At 35.7% G+C, this 19354-nt stretch overlaps 1 protein-coding gene across 5 annotated transcripts in view; it reads right to left on the bottom strand.

Annotated features, from left to right (window-relative positions):
* cntn4 (contactin 4) overlaps positions 1-19354 on the bottom strand; it is a 151823-nt gene that overhangs the window by 15973 nt on the left and 116496 nt on the right. For all 5 annotated transcript variants that reach the window (XM_058779014.1, XM_058779009.1, XM_058779011.1 and 2 more), the window contains exon 12: positions 9628-9755. In XM_058779014.1, the coding sequence (XP_058634997.1) occupies positions 9628-9755 (128 nt within the window). The remainder of the gene's footprint in view (positions 1-9627; positions 9756-19354) is intronic.

Raw genomic sequence — 19354 nt, 5'->3', positions numbered from 1 at the left:
CAAGACAAAGCTGACACTGCTGTCTGACTCTTGAGGTTGTAGAACTGGAGAAAATGCCTCTTATTACCCTGCTCCATCATCATTTGTGACAGATTGCATAGATAACCTCGTTTAAAGACCTGACGCCCTCAAGCTCTCATTGGCATAATCTGAGTGATATCCATCTTGCATAATACCTTGTTACTGTTACCGTCTGTCTTTAAAGCTGTCGAGAGAGGACGAGAGCCTATGCGTTAACAGGGCAACCTGTGGAAGCTTTCAGACCGAATTGCTCTTGAAGAGAAACATCAATGACCTCAAAAGTGATGTTTCACAGATTTGAATGAATGCAGCATCCTCTATATTGCTAACACCGCGCTTCATAGTGATAGAAGGAAGGTGACAGGAACAGAAAAACACTACTATAGAACGACCGAGCATGGTTAAATGGTCTGTGGAAGTATCCTAGAGCTAGACTACAAGGTATTCGTCTGTCTCTAATATTTCTACTTGAATATTGCAGTCTCATACGGGTCAAGTGTTCTGGGAGGCTCACAATGATCTGGCACAAAAGCAATTGAGCAAAGCCAATGCACAGATCTGTGCGACAGGCCCCTGCTGAGGCTGGAGTCAAGAAATCAAACTCAAACAAGGTCAGACTATTAGCAAAAAACACCTGTGACCTTGTCATTGAAGTATGACTTTTTTTTTTTTTTCTCAGTAAATAATGTTTACAAGAAGCTGTACAAATTAATGACATATACTATATTACATAAAACAATAAAGCCATAGTACATATGTGACCCTGGACCACAAAACCAGTCGCACAGGTATATTTTAGCCACCAATACATCGTATGGGTCAAAATTATCGATTTTTCCTTCATGTCAGTCATTAGGATATTAAGTAAAGATCATGTTGCATTTCCTAATTTCCTACCGTAATTATATCAAAACTTAATTTTTGCTTAGTAATATGCATTGCTAAGGACTTCATTTGGACAACTTTAAGGGCAATTTTCTCAATATTTGGATTTTTTTGCACCCTCAGATTCCAGATTTTCAAATAGTTGCATCTTGACCAAATATTGTCCTATCCTAACAAACCATACATCAATGGAAAGCTTATTTATTCAGCTTAATGTATAAATCTCAATTTAAAAAAAATGGACCCTTATGACTGGTTTTGTGGTCCTTGGTCACATATATTATATAATAATAATAATAATAATACATTACCAGTATCATTGTTTATACTGTATAGCAACAAATAGCATAACATAGGAAAGGCAATATTTTTTCAGTATGAGTGGTTTTACAGTGGTTCTGTAAAATTCATAATTAGGAATAAATATATGAAATTATATTGAACTTGTTCAACTTGCTCTTCATCTGCAATAAAAAAGCCACCACTGAAGCAAACTAAAAACATTTCCTCAAAACGTCCAAGAAAATATTGTCATGCAGAACTGAGGTTGAGTAAAACTAGATAAAACAACTAAAAGTGAATGATTTCTGTGTGTTTTATGGAAAATTTTAAGCTTCCATCACAACATTTTGTTCCACAGGAGGAATAATAAAACTCAAAAGACACAAAATAGGACAAAACTGCATCACTGAAGATGACAATTGACTACCTATATATAATATAGATAAGCATTTTTATTTTGGCCATTTTTCCGTTTTTTTAGTTTTTAGAGACTCAGTGGAGAGAACAATGGAGAGAAAAGCAGGGAAAAGGATCAGGAAATGTCACGAGATTCGTCTACATGATTACCAAATCGCCTACGAAAAAATATAAGAGTACTTGACATGATTCTTGACCAACAAATAAAATCTATACCATACTAAAATTTGTTATATATCTGTCTCCATTCTCCATGCGTTTTTCCTCTCTTCATGCACACTCCAAAGGCAATTTAGAAATGACCAGGGCTCCTTATCTTCACTCCAATACCTCTGCACCAAAAGAAAAGCACCAAAAGAAAGCTGACAAAAGACCTGACCACTGCAACCTCTTCCAATTGAGTTTCCACCCTCCGCGATAACCTTGCGGATCTTGCAATCCCCTTTTTTGAAGCTTGTACTCAGACAACACGGGTCGAAAACATCACAAAGTAATAATTGAAATAGAGCCTCTTGGATATGTGCGCAATCTGAGAAAGATTTAGTCCTTTTTCAAAAGAGCCTTGGGCGAAATTCCATCAAATCACAATTATAAAAGCCTTTAATGAAAATGACTTCAGTCAAAATGAACATTTACTTGTCAAATGTGCAACAACACAGCAAAACAGTACTAGCTGACAATGAAACTACTGAACACCACTGAAAGTAAAATCAATATTAAAAACTTTAATATCAATATAATATAATAATATTATTTAATCTTAATAATATAATATAATATAACATAACAATTATAAAAGCCTTAACTAACTAAAATTATTTCAGTCAAAATGAATTTAATTGTCAAATTGAGCTGTGCTCATAAGTGTACATACCCCTTGCAGAATATGCAAATATGTTAATAACAAAATAAGAGAGATCATGAAACTTGAATATTATTTTTATTTAGTACTGACCTGAATAAGCTATTTCATGTAACAGATGTTTATATATACTCCACAAGAAGAAAAATTAACTGAATTTATAAAAATGACCCCGTTCAAAAGTCTACAAACCCTTGAATCTTAATACTGTGTGTCGTTTCCTGAATGATCCATGACTGTTTTTCTGTTTTGTGATAGTTGTTCATGAGTCCCTTGTTTGTCCCGAATAGCTAAACTGCCTGCTGTTCTTCAGAAAAATCCTTCAGGTCCCACAAATTCTTTGGTTTTCCAGCATTTTGGTGTATTTGAACTTTTTCCAACAATGACTGTATGATTTTGAGATCCGTCTTTTCACACTGAGGACAACTGAGGGACTCATATGCAACTATTACAGAAGATTCAAACGCTCGCTGATGCTCCAGAAGGAAAAACCATGCATTAAGAGCCAGGGGGTGAAAACTTTTGAACATAATGGAGATGTGTACATTTTTCTTATTTTGTCTAAAAATCATATTTTTTCATTTAGTACTGCCCTTCAGAGGCTACAGAAGATGGGTACATGTTTCCCAGAAGACTAAATAAGTTAAATTTACCCCGATCTTCAAATTCAAAAAGTTTTCACCCCCCGGCTCTTAATGCATATTTTTTGCTTAAAAACTAAAAAATAATATAAACTTTATAATGTTTATAAAATATGAATTATTATTTATTTTAAAATATAAGCAATATGTTATACCATACTACAACTGTTTATGTGTTAAAAAATGGTTAAACATATTTATTTTTTGATTATGTGTCAGTGCGTGCACTGCAGCTTTAAATGTCAAGGTGCTGGTGGGATAATTGTGAACATCGCACGCAACAGCGAGGGAACTCATTACGAGAATGATCTCTCAACAGCTCTGATATCATTGTCCAACATCCAAACACATGATTTGATCCTCAGTTAATCTCTGTCTAGCAAAACCAATTTCTAATTACGACTAATTAATCTGGGTAATATCCTCTCAGCGTTCTGATGATTGGGACATCACCAGGGCTGACACAATGCTTGGTTTCCAACCGCTGTTTGCTGGGAGGTTTACGTGCCACTTATCCAGTGGGAATCTAATGTGACAGGTATTTTTCAGTCCTCATATCACCGCAGTCAATTTAAATAAACCACTGTCATCTCCCATAAGGGCTACGGCAGACGCTGATGTACACGGGCAAACCAGGTTTCCACTCCTAAATGAAATTGCAGATGTAAATGTCCCTGTCTTAGTCTCAGAGCCTTATTGATAGTGACAGTTAGGTGCTAGATCATATAGGGGGAACATTTGTACGTCAGCAAGGATGCAGCGACGCACAATCCAGAGTAAACGCTCAGGGTGGGTGTCAAATAGACGCCGGTGATGCTCTCTCTCAAAAATAAATCTGAAGATAATCGTACAATTCATCCAGATAGAAAAAAGATGCATCTTTCTCCGCAGGCTGATTGATAACCAATTTAATGGGCCGCTCCCCATCCTCAGACACATTACAAAGTGTCTGGAGAAATGTCATCAATAATGACAGAGCGGACATGTTTGAGGACTGCGTTAATGAAGAGAAATAATGGAATAAAAGGTGCGAGATGACACGATGCACAAACAACATGCACGGGGCAGACGGTGACTCGAAGTAATGAGGCAGGCTGAGAGCCAATCGCCATCCTGTTAGGCTCTTTTTTGACTCGGGTTTGAGTTGAAAGAGCAGTTATTGCTTGCGTGTGAAATCCAAGTCCCGCAAATGAGAAATAAAACATCCTTTCAAGAGATAATTCTGTTTTTAGAGACGGATAATAATAATTATGAGCCAGCTTTTCAACCTTTACGATGGGAAATGATCTGTGGAGTTTCATTCTTAAATTAAATATCTCCAGATTAAAGAATTTCACTCTTGATTAATTAAATATGTCAGTGTTAGAAAGTGAAAAACCGCGTGACTGTACAACACTCGCGCTGGTGAGAAAAAAAGAGGGTCTCTCGATGAAAGCATGGAGTGGAGACTCAACATAACAGACTTATAAGATACTCATCCATCTCTCTCTCTGTCTAAGCTACTCTGACCGCAACCGTATATCATCTATAATGAAAGTAATTCATTTTTAAATTATTAACCAGTCTTTGTGAACACAGACAAATAAAGATTTTACAAGTAACTGGCAGAGAAAACAAACGATTTGTTTGCATTAACAAATATTTGATTTATGATAGACTAAATAGGCATTTTGGTAACGGGAATGTAATACTGCCATCAGTTTAACTAATTAAAAATGAGCTACAGGGATGAAATCGCTATCATAAAAACAGTTTTGAGCTTACTGTTAACTATAATTGGATTTGTGATCATGTTAATGGATTTCATATAGTGTATAACATGCAAGCTTTTCATCTACATATTAAAAAATATCATATCTGACCAGAAAATGTTAGTTGTAACAGATCAGTATCAATTACTAAACTTTTAATAAAAAATTAACTAAAATATAAAAAATGTAAATATTAAAATTATATATATATATATATATATATATATATTGTAAAAAAAATGGTGCTATATAGCACTAAAAGTGGTTCTTGGCTCGCAGTCATATGGGAACCACTTTTGGTGCTATATGTGCCTTTGTCAAATGGTGCTATGTAGAAGAGGTGTCATATTGCATTGTATTTCTTCAACAAAAATGATGCTAAACAGCACCAACAGTGGTTTTCTGGCTCGTAAAGAACCTTTAAAGGGGCTTAATAGGTTCTTTGTACGGCAGTGGTGCTATATAGCAACTTAATCACCCCAAAGAACCACTGAAGATCCGCTGAAGAACCATACAGGAGCTTAACAGGTTCTGTATATGGTGGCGGTGCTATATAGCCCCTCAGCTATGCCAAAGAACCGGTGAAGAACCACTGAAGAACCACTGAAGCACCAAGATTTGCACCAAAGCACCAAAAGTGGTTCCCTCTATGATTACGAGCCAAAGAACCACTTTTAGTGCTATATAACACCATTTTTTTTTTAGAGTGTGTATATATATATATATATATATATATATATACACTATAATAAATTTGTTTACAAATCTTTAGCCCCTAAATATCATATTATTATATACTCATTATATACTGTACTTATCAACATAATTTATTTTTATTATTTACAGTAGTTGTTTATACCAGGTGTTTATATTATATCATTTTAATATATATATATATATATATATATATATATATATATTAGTGGCAACACAAGTGGTAAATGTAAACAATACACATTATAAAATTATACAGTGGTATAAATGTGTACTGCAAATGATAAAAAATGTTTATGTTTAAATAGAAGTATATATATTTTAAACATAACAATAAACAATATATATTTCTACTATATTACTAATTAATTATGCATCGTACATTTTTAAACCAATTTATCACATTCCTATTACATTAGGGAATCTGAAATCGAGACACAGACATTGTGTTACAACACAAAATGTGTTCACCGTTTTCCCCTATGGAAAACATTTACACCAGGTGGCCTTATGGATCATCGCTAAATATAGAGGAATCAGCGGCGTTAAAGAATTATGATATGACTCATGCAAAAGACATTTGCATTTGCATCTTAAAAAAGGGCAAATGCAACAATCAAAGCGGTCACTATAGCAACCACTAAAAGGAGAACTACCTCCAAGGTGCTTTATTAGAGAGCTGTTGAGCTTGTGTCTGAAGGCCTTAGAGATGACTCACGTGTGCGGACGGAAAACAAAAATGGATTGAACCTTTAAGTAAACATGACAGTGAGCTCAGTCACAACAGATTTGTTTTTATGTCGGACTGGTTTTTGGGGGGAGAAAACTACATTAAACTTAGAACAAGAACAAACACGTGGATTGTGGACTACGTGATCTCATTATTATTCGCAGGTGTTCAAACGTACACATGCTTTTTTGTTTTTGTTTGGCCAGATACTGATTCGTATAACAACAATGTATGTAAAATGTAAACCCTTTGTAAAAAACCTGGAATTATATATATTAAAAAAAAGATTTTAAAATGATTGCATTCATGAATAATAATATGTAGTAAAAATGTATACACACACACACACATACACACACATACACGTACACGTATGTTTTACTCTACAAACATTTACATTTATTAATTTAAATTAACTCTCCAATTTATTTTTACAGAGAAAAAAGAAATAGCTTAAATGTCCAAGGAGGTAAACAACCTTAAAATGAATTAAACTGAATTAATCTCAATTTTCATATATATATATATATATATATATATATATATATATATATAAAAGAAAAGAAAAAAGATTTGATTACATTTATGTGTGTACAAAAAAACCAAAAAACAAACAAGACAAAACAACAAGTACTAAAGAAATAGGTTTAGTAAGGTTTCTGCTTCCCTCAAAAGTTGTCTACAGTAGTTTTGACTGTATGGTATAATTATGTTTTTTCCTTGCTGATGCAGCATGTGTACACCCATCTGACATACTAATGGAGATAAAATGGAGGTTGACATATAGCTGCCAGTGGCGTATCACTTCAGTTGACATGTTTGGCAAGTGAAAAGCGCCCAGCGTCATTGAATCTATCTATCAATCGTGTTTAAGGTCCTCTGCCCCAGTCCATCTATCTATAAATGCCATTTACTCACACCATGTTGCCCTGCGTCATGTCAATATCTTGATAACATAACACATACGAATATAAAATGAAGGAAATTCAATATTTATTGAGTTTTTGATGGATCTCCCCTTGACACACAATGATTTAGGGTTTCAATGGTTGACAAAGGTTAATGAAGTAGACTAAAACGTCACACTTAAGGCACAAGAACCCTGCGGTTTGAGAAATTGTTCACTTTTAATAGAACTTTATGTGAGTGAGGTGATAAACAGAGGTTTTTATAGACCCGTAACTTTGCTTTCTGCAGGATCACATTAAAATGAACCTTCTGAATGTTTGTTGAGGACTTCTATTTAAAATGGTAGGAAACCACTTTTACTAAGTGCTTCTGATAGCTGTGATGGAAAAGGCTGGTATAAAAAATTGTTGCATATCAGTAAGGAGTTGAATTATTTTTGTGTATGATCTGTAAAGATACAGTAATATGTGGTGATGGCCAGAATGCTACTTATCTTAAATAAATAAACTATAATACGAAGGAAAAGCACTATTAGGACAAAATTAATTTTCCCTGAGGAGTTTAGGTAAAATCGTGTTTCACAGTTGCACTTTTGATTTTATTCCTTAGTAAAAAATTACAGAGCAAATTAGCCGCTGTTCTTCAGCCACCTTGGGCGACCTCTTAAAAATCTAATCCTGACCAGATAGAAATATCTGTGATTTTGGTATATTATTTTTTCACAGCCCTTCTCCTCATTTATTTTGACCTTCACCAAATACTGTAACTAAAGCTAAATTTGTCATCGTGCTGCCTGCTTTACCTTCATTATGAATTTTTGCCAACTTTCTGGGCAACTAACAGTTGGTGGTTCAAGTACTGCTGGCATCCCATCCAATTTAAAAACAGAATTAAATCAAAAAGGAGAATCCGGACTGCTCAATACGGCCTTAATTAATTTCTTCCCTTAATGCATAAGGTTACAATTAATCAAATATGTGATTTAATTCAGAATGTTTCAGTGGGTTTACAACCTTCTGTAATGCCCAAACACTCCCATCTTCAGGTTTGTGCAAAATTCAGATATGAAGAATTAGTCTCTTAAATTAATCAGCTGGAAATGAATTGGCAAAACCCCACGGGAAGTTGAATCAGAATTTGAATTGCATCTGAAACTGAAGGATGTCCAGCCAAGATTTAAGCTTTTCTCAACTTAAAAACTGCAGCTAATGTACTTAACTTCAGAATGTCTTTGAATTAGTGCTGTCACATGATTAATCGCAATTAATTGCATCCAAAACAAAATGTGTTTACATAATATATGTGTGTGTACTGTGTATATTTATTATGTATATATAAATGCACACACATACATGTATAAATTTGTTGTTATATAAATGCCTACACATACATGTATATATTTTAGTGCCATCAAACGATTAATCGCATCCAAAATAAAAGTTTTTGTTTACATAATATATGTGTGTGCACTGTGCATATTTATTATGTATATATAAATACACCCACATGCATGTATATATTAATATGTTTATATATTAAATATATTTGTATATACATGTAAATAAATACATGTAAATATTTTCAATATATATACTGTATGTGTGTGTATTTATATATACATAATAAATATACACAGTATACACACATACTGTATATGATGTAGACAAACCTTTATTTTGGAAGCGATTAATCGCGATTAATCGTTTGACAGCACTAGTTTGGATTTTATATACAGTAGTTTTAATTCAAATTCGACTTGCAAGTATGCATCCTGTTTGACACCTAAATTCAAACAAAAATTTCAATTCTGACACAACCTTGCAATTCTCACAAAGCCCTGCACATCATTACAGACTCCAATTCCATCCGAATCTCTACATGGAATAAGAATCATCGTGTCTTATTAACTGTAACTCAAATGCTGTTTAGAAAACTAATCTGCCCACATATTGCTCAAAGGAAAGAGGAAGAAAGAGAGCGATGAGGGAGGTAAAACACACGTCGCAGAGGGTATGGAGACCTCCACTGAGTTGTGCTTACATCCCGAAAATCCCCCCAGCCTTAGAACACTCCTAAGTGAACATGCTCGGCACCGCACACCCACCTCTCATTCATATTTAATACAGCATAATAACTCACTGCTCCAGTGACTCAACACAAGTGTGATCTGGGTCCCTCCGGGTTCCCCATGCTGCTGTTCTGGCACTACACTCCTTCATCTCATTGGGAAATAAAAGGATTCCACTTGGCTAAGATCGGATAGCTTTGGAAAGTATATACTATGTAGCTATAATATAAGTGAGGTGGATGTATGATGCAGAATGTCCTGTATAAAACCAAATATCCAATAAATATACGGCAGAAGATGCTATATTATCCTCAAAGACTCCAAAATGACTGAATTGAAGCAAATACCTTTAACAAGCATGTTCCCAGAGCTGCTGGCCTCACCAAACTGGTTACGGGCAACACACGTGTATGTGCCAGCGTCAGATTTGGTGACATTGGATATCCGAAGGCTTCCACTCTCCAAAATAGCAATTCTGCAAAGCAAACATACACACACATGATAATATTACTTCAGAGTGCTTCTGTGACTTCAAACCAACAACCAACAAAAACAATTTATTTTTTTGACAGGATAAAAGTAAGACAACCGGTTTTGCAGCTATTTAAGACTTGAGACTTCTGGAGAGATTTTAAGTGTGTGATGCAAGATGATCTAGACGTTCTTACAGAGAGCGTTTCAGGGAAAAAGAGAGCAATTTCGGGACAGTTTTGAAGGTTTTTCAGCCTTTGCACATTGCTAAGAATCCTTTGTCTTGTCAGATCTCAAATCCTCACCTTCAACAAACTGCTGTCAACATGTTTTTAAGAGGAATAAGAGTGGCACTGAAATGCTTAAATGCTTTGCTCACAAAGAATGAAAATTGTTGGAAGAAGTATTTGGACAAGTCTCATGCTGCTGGGATATTTTCCATAAGCCGTTTAAAATTATATATTCAAATACTTATCCTTGAATCTGAATCAAACCAATGTACATTTTAACACCTGTTTTTATGTAGGTCAATGAAAAAATCAGTACAAAAATTTAAATACGAAATGATCTTTGCACAATACCGGCCTTTAAACCATGTAGTGTATACGCACATAAAAGGGTCTTAAAAACACATCGTCAAAGATAAAACACATGATGTGGAGACCTTGAGGATGAAGGAGAAAAATAGGGAGGGCTTCATTAATTCATGATGGCATTCTAATTATTCTATCCACGATACTCAAGAAGGAGTGAGCCATAAGAAAGTTATACATGATAATGTTATGAGTGTGCATAAAAAAAGAAAATGAGGGAGGAAAAAAAAAAAAAAAAACAACAACAACATGGTGCCATATTATAGATGGTGCTATTTTGAAAAGCTGTGATAGCTTGGGGGAAGAAATGTTTAATTGGTGTGGACTAAACATTGAATATAAATAATCCATTTCCACAAACTGTGGATTTCATTAATGACTCTGGGGGGGACCCCAATAAATAATATATTTCTAATTAACACTGTTGAAGTGTGGCAAATGTAATAATAACTGGTAAACACATTGTAAAAGAGAGAAAAGAAAAAATGGCTAAAACACACAACGGTCAGATATGATGTTTCCTGCACACATGCACAAAACATATGATTTGAGCTTCACTAACATGCAGATAAAATCAAACATACACCCATGCAATCTCCTTACACAAACATTTTCAGTAGAATAGAGTGTACCGAACAGCTCAGTAATTTTGCACATGGCACTGTCATAGGATTGCACTAGTAAAATGTGTTTACCGAGCGTGAAGAACTTGACTAGCCTGCACAAAGCCCAGACATGAACCCCACTGAACACCTTTGGGATGAATTGGAACATCAGTTTCTGACCTCAGTGCCAAGAAAATCCCTGCAGCCGTGTTCCAACATCTAGTGGAAAGCCTTCAGCATCTGTCACACATCTTTTATCTTAGTGGAAAATTTCTGTTTAAAAGTTTGGTTGGTAAGAAATTTTTAATGATATTGAATAAAGTTCTTCATTCATTTATTTATTTATTTAAAATATAAAAATACAGTAAAAACAGTAATATTGTGAAATATTTTTACAATTTAAAATGACTGTTTTTTTATTTTAGTATATTTTAAAATATAATTTATTTCTGCAATGGCAAAGCTGTATTTTCAGCATCATTACTCTTCAGTGTCACATGATCCTTCAAAAATCATTTTAATATGCTGATTTGCTGCTCAAGAAAAATTTCTCATCCTTAATATTTTTGAGGAAACCCATGATACAGTTTCTTCACGCCTCCTTGATGAATATAAAGTTCAAAGGAACAGTATTTATTTGAAACAGAACATTCTAAACGTCTTTAATGCTCCATTTGATCAATGCACACCTGCTGAATAGAGTATTCATTTTTAACTGACCCTAAACTTTTGAATGGTAGCACATATATAATCACAGACAAAAAGTAAACCAGAACATCAAGACATTGATACGCACAACAATTGCAGGTCACAACAAAGCAGGTTAAATACAGTTTATCAATGATAGCAGTGAAGTTTTTCCCTTCTTTCCTCTGTTATGCACCCTACCTCCAGAGACTACCAACAAATAGGCCAGCACATTGTCTTATCTAGATCAAGGAATGACCTGCTTTTGTGCAGCTCTCCGGCATTTACAGCTGTTGGTAATGTTTTATGAGTTATGAGATACATTTGTTTGCCCATCTCTTTATAACGCTACTCTGCCTGTCTCTTTCAACCTTCAGACAATTCTTACAGAGAAAAGTACTTTGACATATGGATGTGTGGATTTCAAATACCAGTGTTGGAAAACAAAGTGGGGACACCAGCAATGAAAAACCACAATATCTCAATTGTTTCTCCTAGACAGCAATTCCAGGAGAAAGCCACTGATTTCTCAGGTTTTCATCACCTAACGTTTATACCCTGACTCATTTTTATCTTCTTTTATCTCACATGGTTTCTATAAAATTGCTGAAGAGTTCTCAAAAAATATTTTAAACTGCTCAGGTTTGCCAAGATACCCGCAAACAATAGACAGAGATCTTAATATGAATGCAAACATGTCTAATGTTGACTAAATATTCAGCATATCTATCAAATTAAAAGTCCATTTTTGTTTCTCCCAAGGAAATTTTAGAAAAAACATTTGAGCAAAAGTTGATATCTACATTTAAAACGGCTTGAAATTTCACTCCAAAAATAAAAAATGGTGCCAAATAGCACTAAAAGTGGTTCTTTGGCTCGTAATCAGGGGAACCACTTTAAGTGCTATAGCACCTATATCTTTAAAGATGGTGCTATATAGTACCAGCCCAAAGAACCACTGAAGAACCATTACAGGTGCTATATAGCCCTTAAACTGGTTCCCCTATAATTAAAAGCCAAAGAACCACTTAGCAGTGCTATATAGCACCTCAACTACCACAAAGAACCATTAAAGAACCAATTTTTTTGTGTGTTCCTTAAGCAACATCTGAGCTTCATCTTTCCATCATCATGGGATTCTGGTGTCTCCAGCAGCCTTTTTAACTTGTTTAACCAGCAAAATTTGGCTACGCTGATCAACCAGCAATAGCATTAACCAGTATAAACTAGCATGAAAATTCCTATGCTAATATTTTCAACAGAGTAAGCAAACCTGACAGATTCATTCTGACACTGATGGGTTCAAACAGAGGAGACTCCTAAGGTTGGTGGTGCAGTCTGTAGTCTTCAACATACTTAGAAAGCGTCTATTCTTGGACAAGCACACCAGTCCCACCATCCAGCCTGAGCGAACGAAAACCTATCAATAATTCACCAGCGAGATGAACCTGAGTGCTGGTCTCCTCATCTCCTGTTCGTAACAGCTAATAAGGACAGCTGTAAATCTCCTAGCAGGATACAAGCCTGTATGACATGGCACTGGTGAGCAGTTTAAAGAGAGGCACTATGTTGCAGGGAATTTTCAAATCTCCCCAGAAGTGTACTTAGAGTTGGTACAAAGGCAACTATGCCACTGAGGCAAAAGCGAGCTATTATGTCCTTTTATGTTTTGCTGGGGAAGACAGATAGGAGGCATTATTTAGAGACATCCTGTAGGAGCTTTCCTCTGGAAATCACAAACTGGACAGTGTAGGCTAAATACTTGTTGACTCCTCTGGCTGATTTCTGGCCAAAAGTCTATGCCAGAAAGCTCTGTGAATTGGCCTAAATTATCATTTATTTACTGATGAATTGGTTAATGGCCCCCTCTTGGGTCTCTTTTGAATTTTTTTTGTAAGAATGGGACAATACTAAAGGCATAATTCTGAAAATCTTGTAATGCGTGAAGGAACATGACCTTAATATTTGTTAGTATATTCTTTTTCATTTCAAAACATTTGCTTCTGAAAATGAAGCATGAGTGGAATTATAAAAACTCTGTTGACTTTGTTGAGATATTTGCAGTCTGAGCGCATCACTTAATAAACTTCAACAAGCTCTTAAACACGCTCTTCAGAACTTCTTCCACTTAACGCTAGGTCAAATAGAACAGTCTTAAACAAGGTGAAATAAAAAGATCCTGTTACACAGGATATTTTATTAACCAATTTGCGTTCAAAAATGAGGAAACTGAAATTATGATTCTATCAATAATCAAATATTCTAAGTAACAAGAATTTCATCCCTGTTTTCATAAATAAAACAATTAGTCATTTTCGGTTTGATTTGATGACGTAAATATAAAATATAAATATATGATATGAATATGGGCCAAATATAAATTAAAAAATGTCCTAAATATAAACCAGAATAATAAAAAGTGTAAACAACAGCAACAAAGTAATAACATTTAATAAAAATAATAAATTAGAATAAAATAAAAGTGGCATTCCTGAACGTATCAATGTTATGAGCAAATTAATTCAGTTGATTGAATGATTCACTTGTTGCCACCTACTGGTGTGCTGATGTAATATATAAAGCTGGAATGAATGAATGAATGAATAAATAAATAAAAAAAATAAATTTTTAAGTATGCAAAAAAAAAAAAAAAAAAAATGCTGTTATAAATATTCTCAGAGAATATACAGTGCATATTCTGACAGGTTAAAATCTAAATTGTCTTAGCTCCTGATCCTATTCCCTCCCTCGCTCACCCTCTGCTTCTTCATCTCTCTTGAGTTTCCTGCAAAGGAGCTTTCATCCTGACAGCGATTTGCAGACAAAGCGACCTAAGTCATTAAATTTTCAATTGGCAGCATCATGAGTGACAGTGACCACTGGCATTCCAAGTTCAGAAGAGTTAAACTCTTGCAAACAGGCAGCAGTGTGATGCGCCGACTATCAACGGGAGCACAGAAGAATCTGCCAACCAGTGACCAACAGTAGAGACTCGCCAACCTGCAGCATTTGAATCACTAACAGTGTGAACGGAGCTCAAGTGTAAAGGCAAAAGCCCATAAATAATGTTGCACATTTGTACAAGCTCGCAGATATCACCCAGGACAGTGCATTTAAGCGGGTTGCAACTCTCTTGCTCTAACTGGCCTTCTTTGACCTACCTGGAGGTTGTGTTCCATCAGTGATGTTTTTTTAAAAACATTTACCGAGGACCCAGAGGGAGGGTTATGTAGCGGGGCAAAGCAGCGTCTACAGAAGGACCATAGGTCGTTTTATCCTCCAAATGGGGCGCGAGGGTTGACCCAAACGTGAAGGGCTGATCTATGTTGAGGGCTAATACCCTAAAGAGGGGTGTGAGAGAGCTCCTGGCGTTACTTAGATGGATCATGTGTCCATATCTCAGTAGGCCTTCTGCTGGGAAGCGCGTTTGATAAACTGACGACCTTGTCAGTTGGATAAATAAACCGGGGGAGGCAGAAACAGGTCATTTCAGATCACGCTCTGTCAAGAGATCTGTTTACGGGAAGCCACCTTGATGAGCGTACTTCTACTTTCGACTCCTCAACCTCAAGGTTAGTCGGCAATTACTGCCACGAGGAAAAAAAAAAGAGCCTTCCGATGAGTTTTACCGTTATCACTAGAACAACAGAGCAATCACTTGTTGGTCAAGGGAAAAAGAGGAGAGAGGAAAAATGGGACATGGAAAGGTTGTCTTCTGACACTTTTCCAATAGCCAGGTAATTGATATTGATTTTTTTTAGTGTATACGAGTCAATGGTTCTTAAGACATAACATTCATTATTGCAGCATCTGACACTCACATAAACGTGTCAAACATTTACGAATTACAGCATCTATCGGTCTGACTTACTGACTTAATGTGCTATAGTAGCATTTATAATACAGGCCATATGGATTAAATTCACAATAAATCAGAAATATGGAGAAAGACATTGATTTCTATGAGATACATTGATATATAAAGGCAAAACTATGAAGTAAATCCAATGTGCCATGAGCTCAACAACTCTAATATGCTCCAAATTTGGGCGTATTTACAAGAGAAATGGCTGAAATTGGCTCATAGAATTCACCCGTGGTTTTTATCTAAGTCTTTGTGATGGGCATTCTTTGGTTTGTCAGTCAGAGACGGCTCTTGGGTTTAATAATGCGAGTGTCGCTCACTCCGCGGGTGTCCAAAGGGCTTGGCAATTTTGATATAATGGGAGTGATAAGAAATGATTGACAGAAGCATCCAGCCAAGGACACCTAACCGAGCTCAAAGAGGAGGTGTTTTAGACAACCAGCTGTGTACAATAGTGTTTTCCTCCTTACGATATTAAAATAGCAAAGGAACGGCTGAGTTGCTAGCTAAAGCGGCTGTGACATTTCCTGCGAGCGCTCGGCACGTTGACCCCTCGTCTCTGGGGGACCAGCATTAAGTTTCCATGGCAATGTGGAGATTTGTAAAAATGAAAAAGGAAGAGAGGAAGGAGGAAGAAGTATTAATGTCTACTTTTGTAAACCCAAAATACACCGGTGCCAAATTTATATTCGAGCCACAGAGCTGAGTGTCAGTGGCGACGTCAAGATACATTCCCTGTAGAGAATCATTTGCGACGTATGCCGGTACTTTTTTCCCCACCTTAAAAGGAGGCTTGCATTGCCTTCCCACTTATCCTGAGGTAATTTTCTTAACACATTCAACGCTGTTCAATTATTCAAGGTGCTGATTTAGTATGGGTACATTCGGCTCTTGCCATTCCACAAGATAATTCTATGTCATTTCTCAACGCGAAATAAATCAACACGGCACCAGCTGGCGTAATAATTTAGCTTCAAATCAGTTGTGTGGGAAATGGACTTAAATAATGTGCACAGAAATATGTTATGCTCTGCTTTAAGCCACTCATATTCTACATATAAAATAAATAACTGATTTATGGGAAACAAACTAACCTGCCATTAGCTTTGAAAAAAGGAACATTTCCTTTTTAAAATTTCCACTTTTAAAATTAAATACAAGTTAAAAGAAACATTATTATGTCCTGAAACATCTCAAAGATGTTCATATATATTATACACTGCCAGTTTGGGGTCTGTTTTTTATTTGGAATATATATCCAGCAAGTACTTAAATTAAACTGATCAAACCTTACAGTAAAGACATTTATAATGTTACAAAGGATATTTATATCAAATACATGGTGCTCTTCTGTCATATAAATACTGTTTCCAACACTGATAATAATAATAATTGGAATTGTTTCTAAAGGCTGCTGAAAATTCAGCCTTGCCATCATAGGAATAAATCACATTTTAAAATATATTAGAACAGAAAAAAGTATCTTCAGTTGTACAATATTACCATTTTTCCTGTATATTTGATCAAATAAATGCAGCCTTGGTGAGAGACTTTTTTCTAAAACTTTTAAAAATATTACCGACAACCTCTAAACAGTAATGTATATGTTAAATCCATTAAACAAATTGTAAATAAATAGTTTGGTATTTTTAAGGTTCTATAAGTATCAAGCAAAAGAACAAAATGTGATACATTTAAAATGTGTGTTTTCAATCTGTGGTGACAGTTTGAATCTATCCTTTTGACTCAACTGATTGCTAAGTGTGTCAATACATACTAAATGCTAAATATTTGACACATTATTTTTATATGATATTGAGCTATTCTGAGCATTAGACAAGAAAAACACATTTGGTGAGAAAATGAAAGCGGCAGGACATGTTTAACAAATGAATCCAAAACAATTCCAGAGCATAAACGTACACTTTTCAATTCAGTAGCTTGTTTTGTCCCAGTACTCAAGAATAGATTAAATATAATAATAACAGACACAGAGGAACACAAAAAGCCCCAAACAGAAACAAAAATGAAAATACATGAAAATTGTATCATTTCATGTTTGCAGTGCAAGGCATATTTCCAGTAGTAAGCGAGGCTTTTAATTTCAGCAATATCTATCCCCAGGGTCAGCAGCTGCGGAGAAACAGTGTTTATCAGGGCCAAACACGGTGGGCTTGTGGGTGTACTCAAACCGGGCTCCTTTAATCACAAATGGCTCTTCAGCTTCATTCTTTCAGACTGATATTCATCTCTCTTTTTTCTCACACTCATATGCACACAATTCCTTCTAGGAATAAAAAGCAACACACATGTGCAGCCCGAAATGCGCGAAGGGACCAAGATGGATTACTGGTGCTGCGCTGGCACATTCGTTCTTTGAAAAATGATATTAGCCTCCAGTCCCCCAAGATAAAACTAATCCCGCCGAGTCTAACATGGCACTTAGACTAGTAAAGAGCGCGCCAAACTAATCACGGCAAAATCTCTGCATCCATTTGCATTCTGGTGCAAGTTTTAATTCACCAAATGAAACTAATTTCTTCTGAAGAGAGTTATTGCTGCGGTGAAAAGGAAGAGGATTCATATAAATTATGGTCCAAAAGTCTGAAACTGCAAGTGAAAATTCTTACTGTATATTTTGCATTTTTCGATCAAAGTGTTAAGTGACGAAAAATAATGCAAAGTCTTAAATATTTACTATTTAAAATGTCCTTTTGGGTTTAAATGTAAAGAAATACATCCAGATTTTCAAATATGGTTTCAGACATTTGCAACCCAATGTATATTTAAGAAAAAAGTAAAATACTAATTGTCCCATTGAGAATTGAATTAAAGCTGTGCATCAGTTGTGTGAGACTGCAAACATAACATTAGTGGCAATCGATGTGCTGTCCACCATCTTGATTGACCAATTGTCTGCCGTGCAAATCTATACCTATAGATTGTCTGTGGCACGGCTGCGCCACACGGCATATCAAATTATGCTCTGCTAGTTAAAGAGTCTTTTAGCCAACATTAGCAAAACACAGCCATAGGAGGTTAAGTAAATGACATTCTATTTAAAGGGGCGGGTAATATGTTGATAGAGACCCTCTATGGTTGGGTTTTAACCAAGAATGTGAAGCTTTGGGGCATGTTCCAGATCTCTGCTGGTGGGCCCATTCCCCTTCAAATGACATTCCGCTGACTGACACCGCCTAATTTCCCCTGGTGAGAGAGGAATATGAAATTAAAATGAACCATATGAGCTGGCAACACAACAGTTTAGGCGGATGAGCCTTAAGGTGAGCTAATGAGGAAAATGTATTTGGTATTTATTTTTGGCTGTGAGAAACGCTCTGTTTTACGGCGGCATCATGTTCAATCTTTGTGTCCATGAGAAGGCAAGTTCCAAACAGGTGTTCAATTAGATTAAAAAGAGAAAAAAACAGAACAATGGGCTTCGGCGAGAAAAAAAAAACAAAACCTGAATGCGACATCGAAGAATAATAAAAAGTTTATTTTTTAATAAATGCAACAGCATGTTGCCTACATTGTGTATTTTTACCTTGGTTATTATCTTAAAACACCTGGTTCTGGGTGGTTAAGGCGACACGTCAAAGACCTTCAAATGCTTTTAAGCATTAGACTGAAAATCAAGTTATAGCTTAATTCTACAATAACAAGATAAGGGAAAGTGGGCTTAATTAGATAAGTAAACGCATCCCGGCCCTCAGATGTGTTCTATATCAGCAATGACAGTAGCTGTGCTTGCCTCCACAACCTCTCCTATATGGAGCTTTCTGAATTGATAGCGCGCCGCCCTTCATTCACCTGCACCGCAGCCTTCAGTGGCAGACGCGCTTTTAAATGG

Source organism: Onychostoma macrolepis, chromosome 06 (assembly GCF_012432095.1).
Source record: "Onychostoma macrolepis isolate SWU-2019 chromosome 06, ASM1243209v1, whole genome shotgun sequence".
Lineage (NCBI taxonomy): Eukaryota > Metazoa > Chordata > Actinopteri > Cypriniformes > Cyprinidae > Onychostoma > Onychostoma macrolepis.
This window is presented reverse-complemented; position numbering and strand designations above follow the sequence as displayed.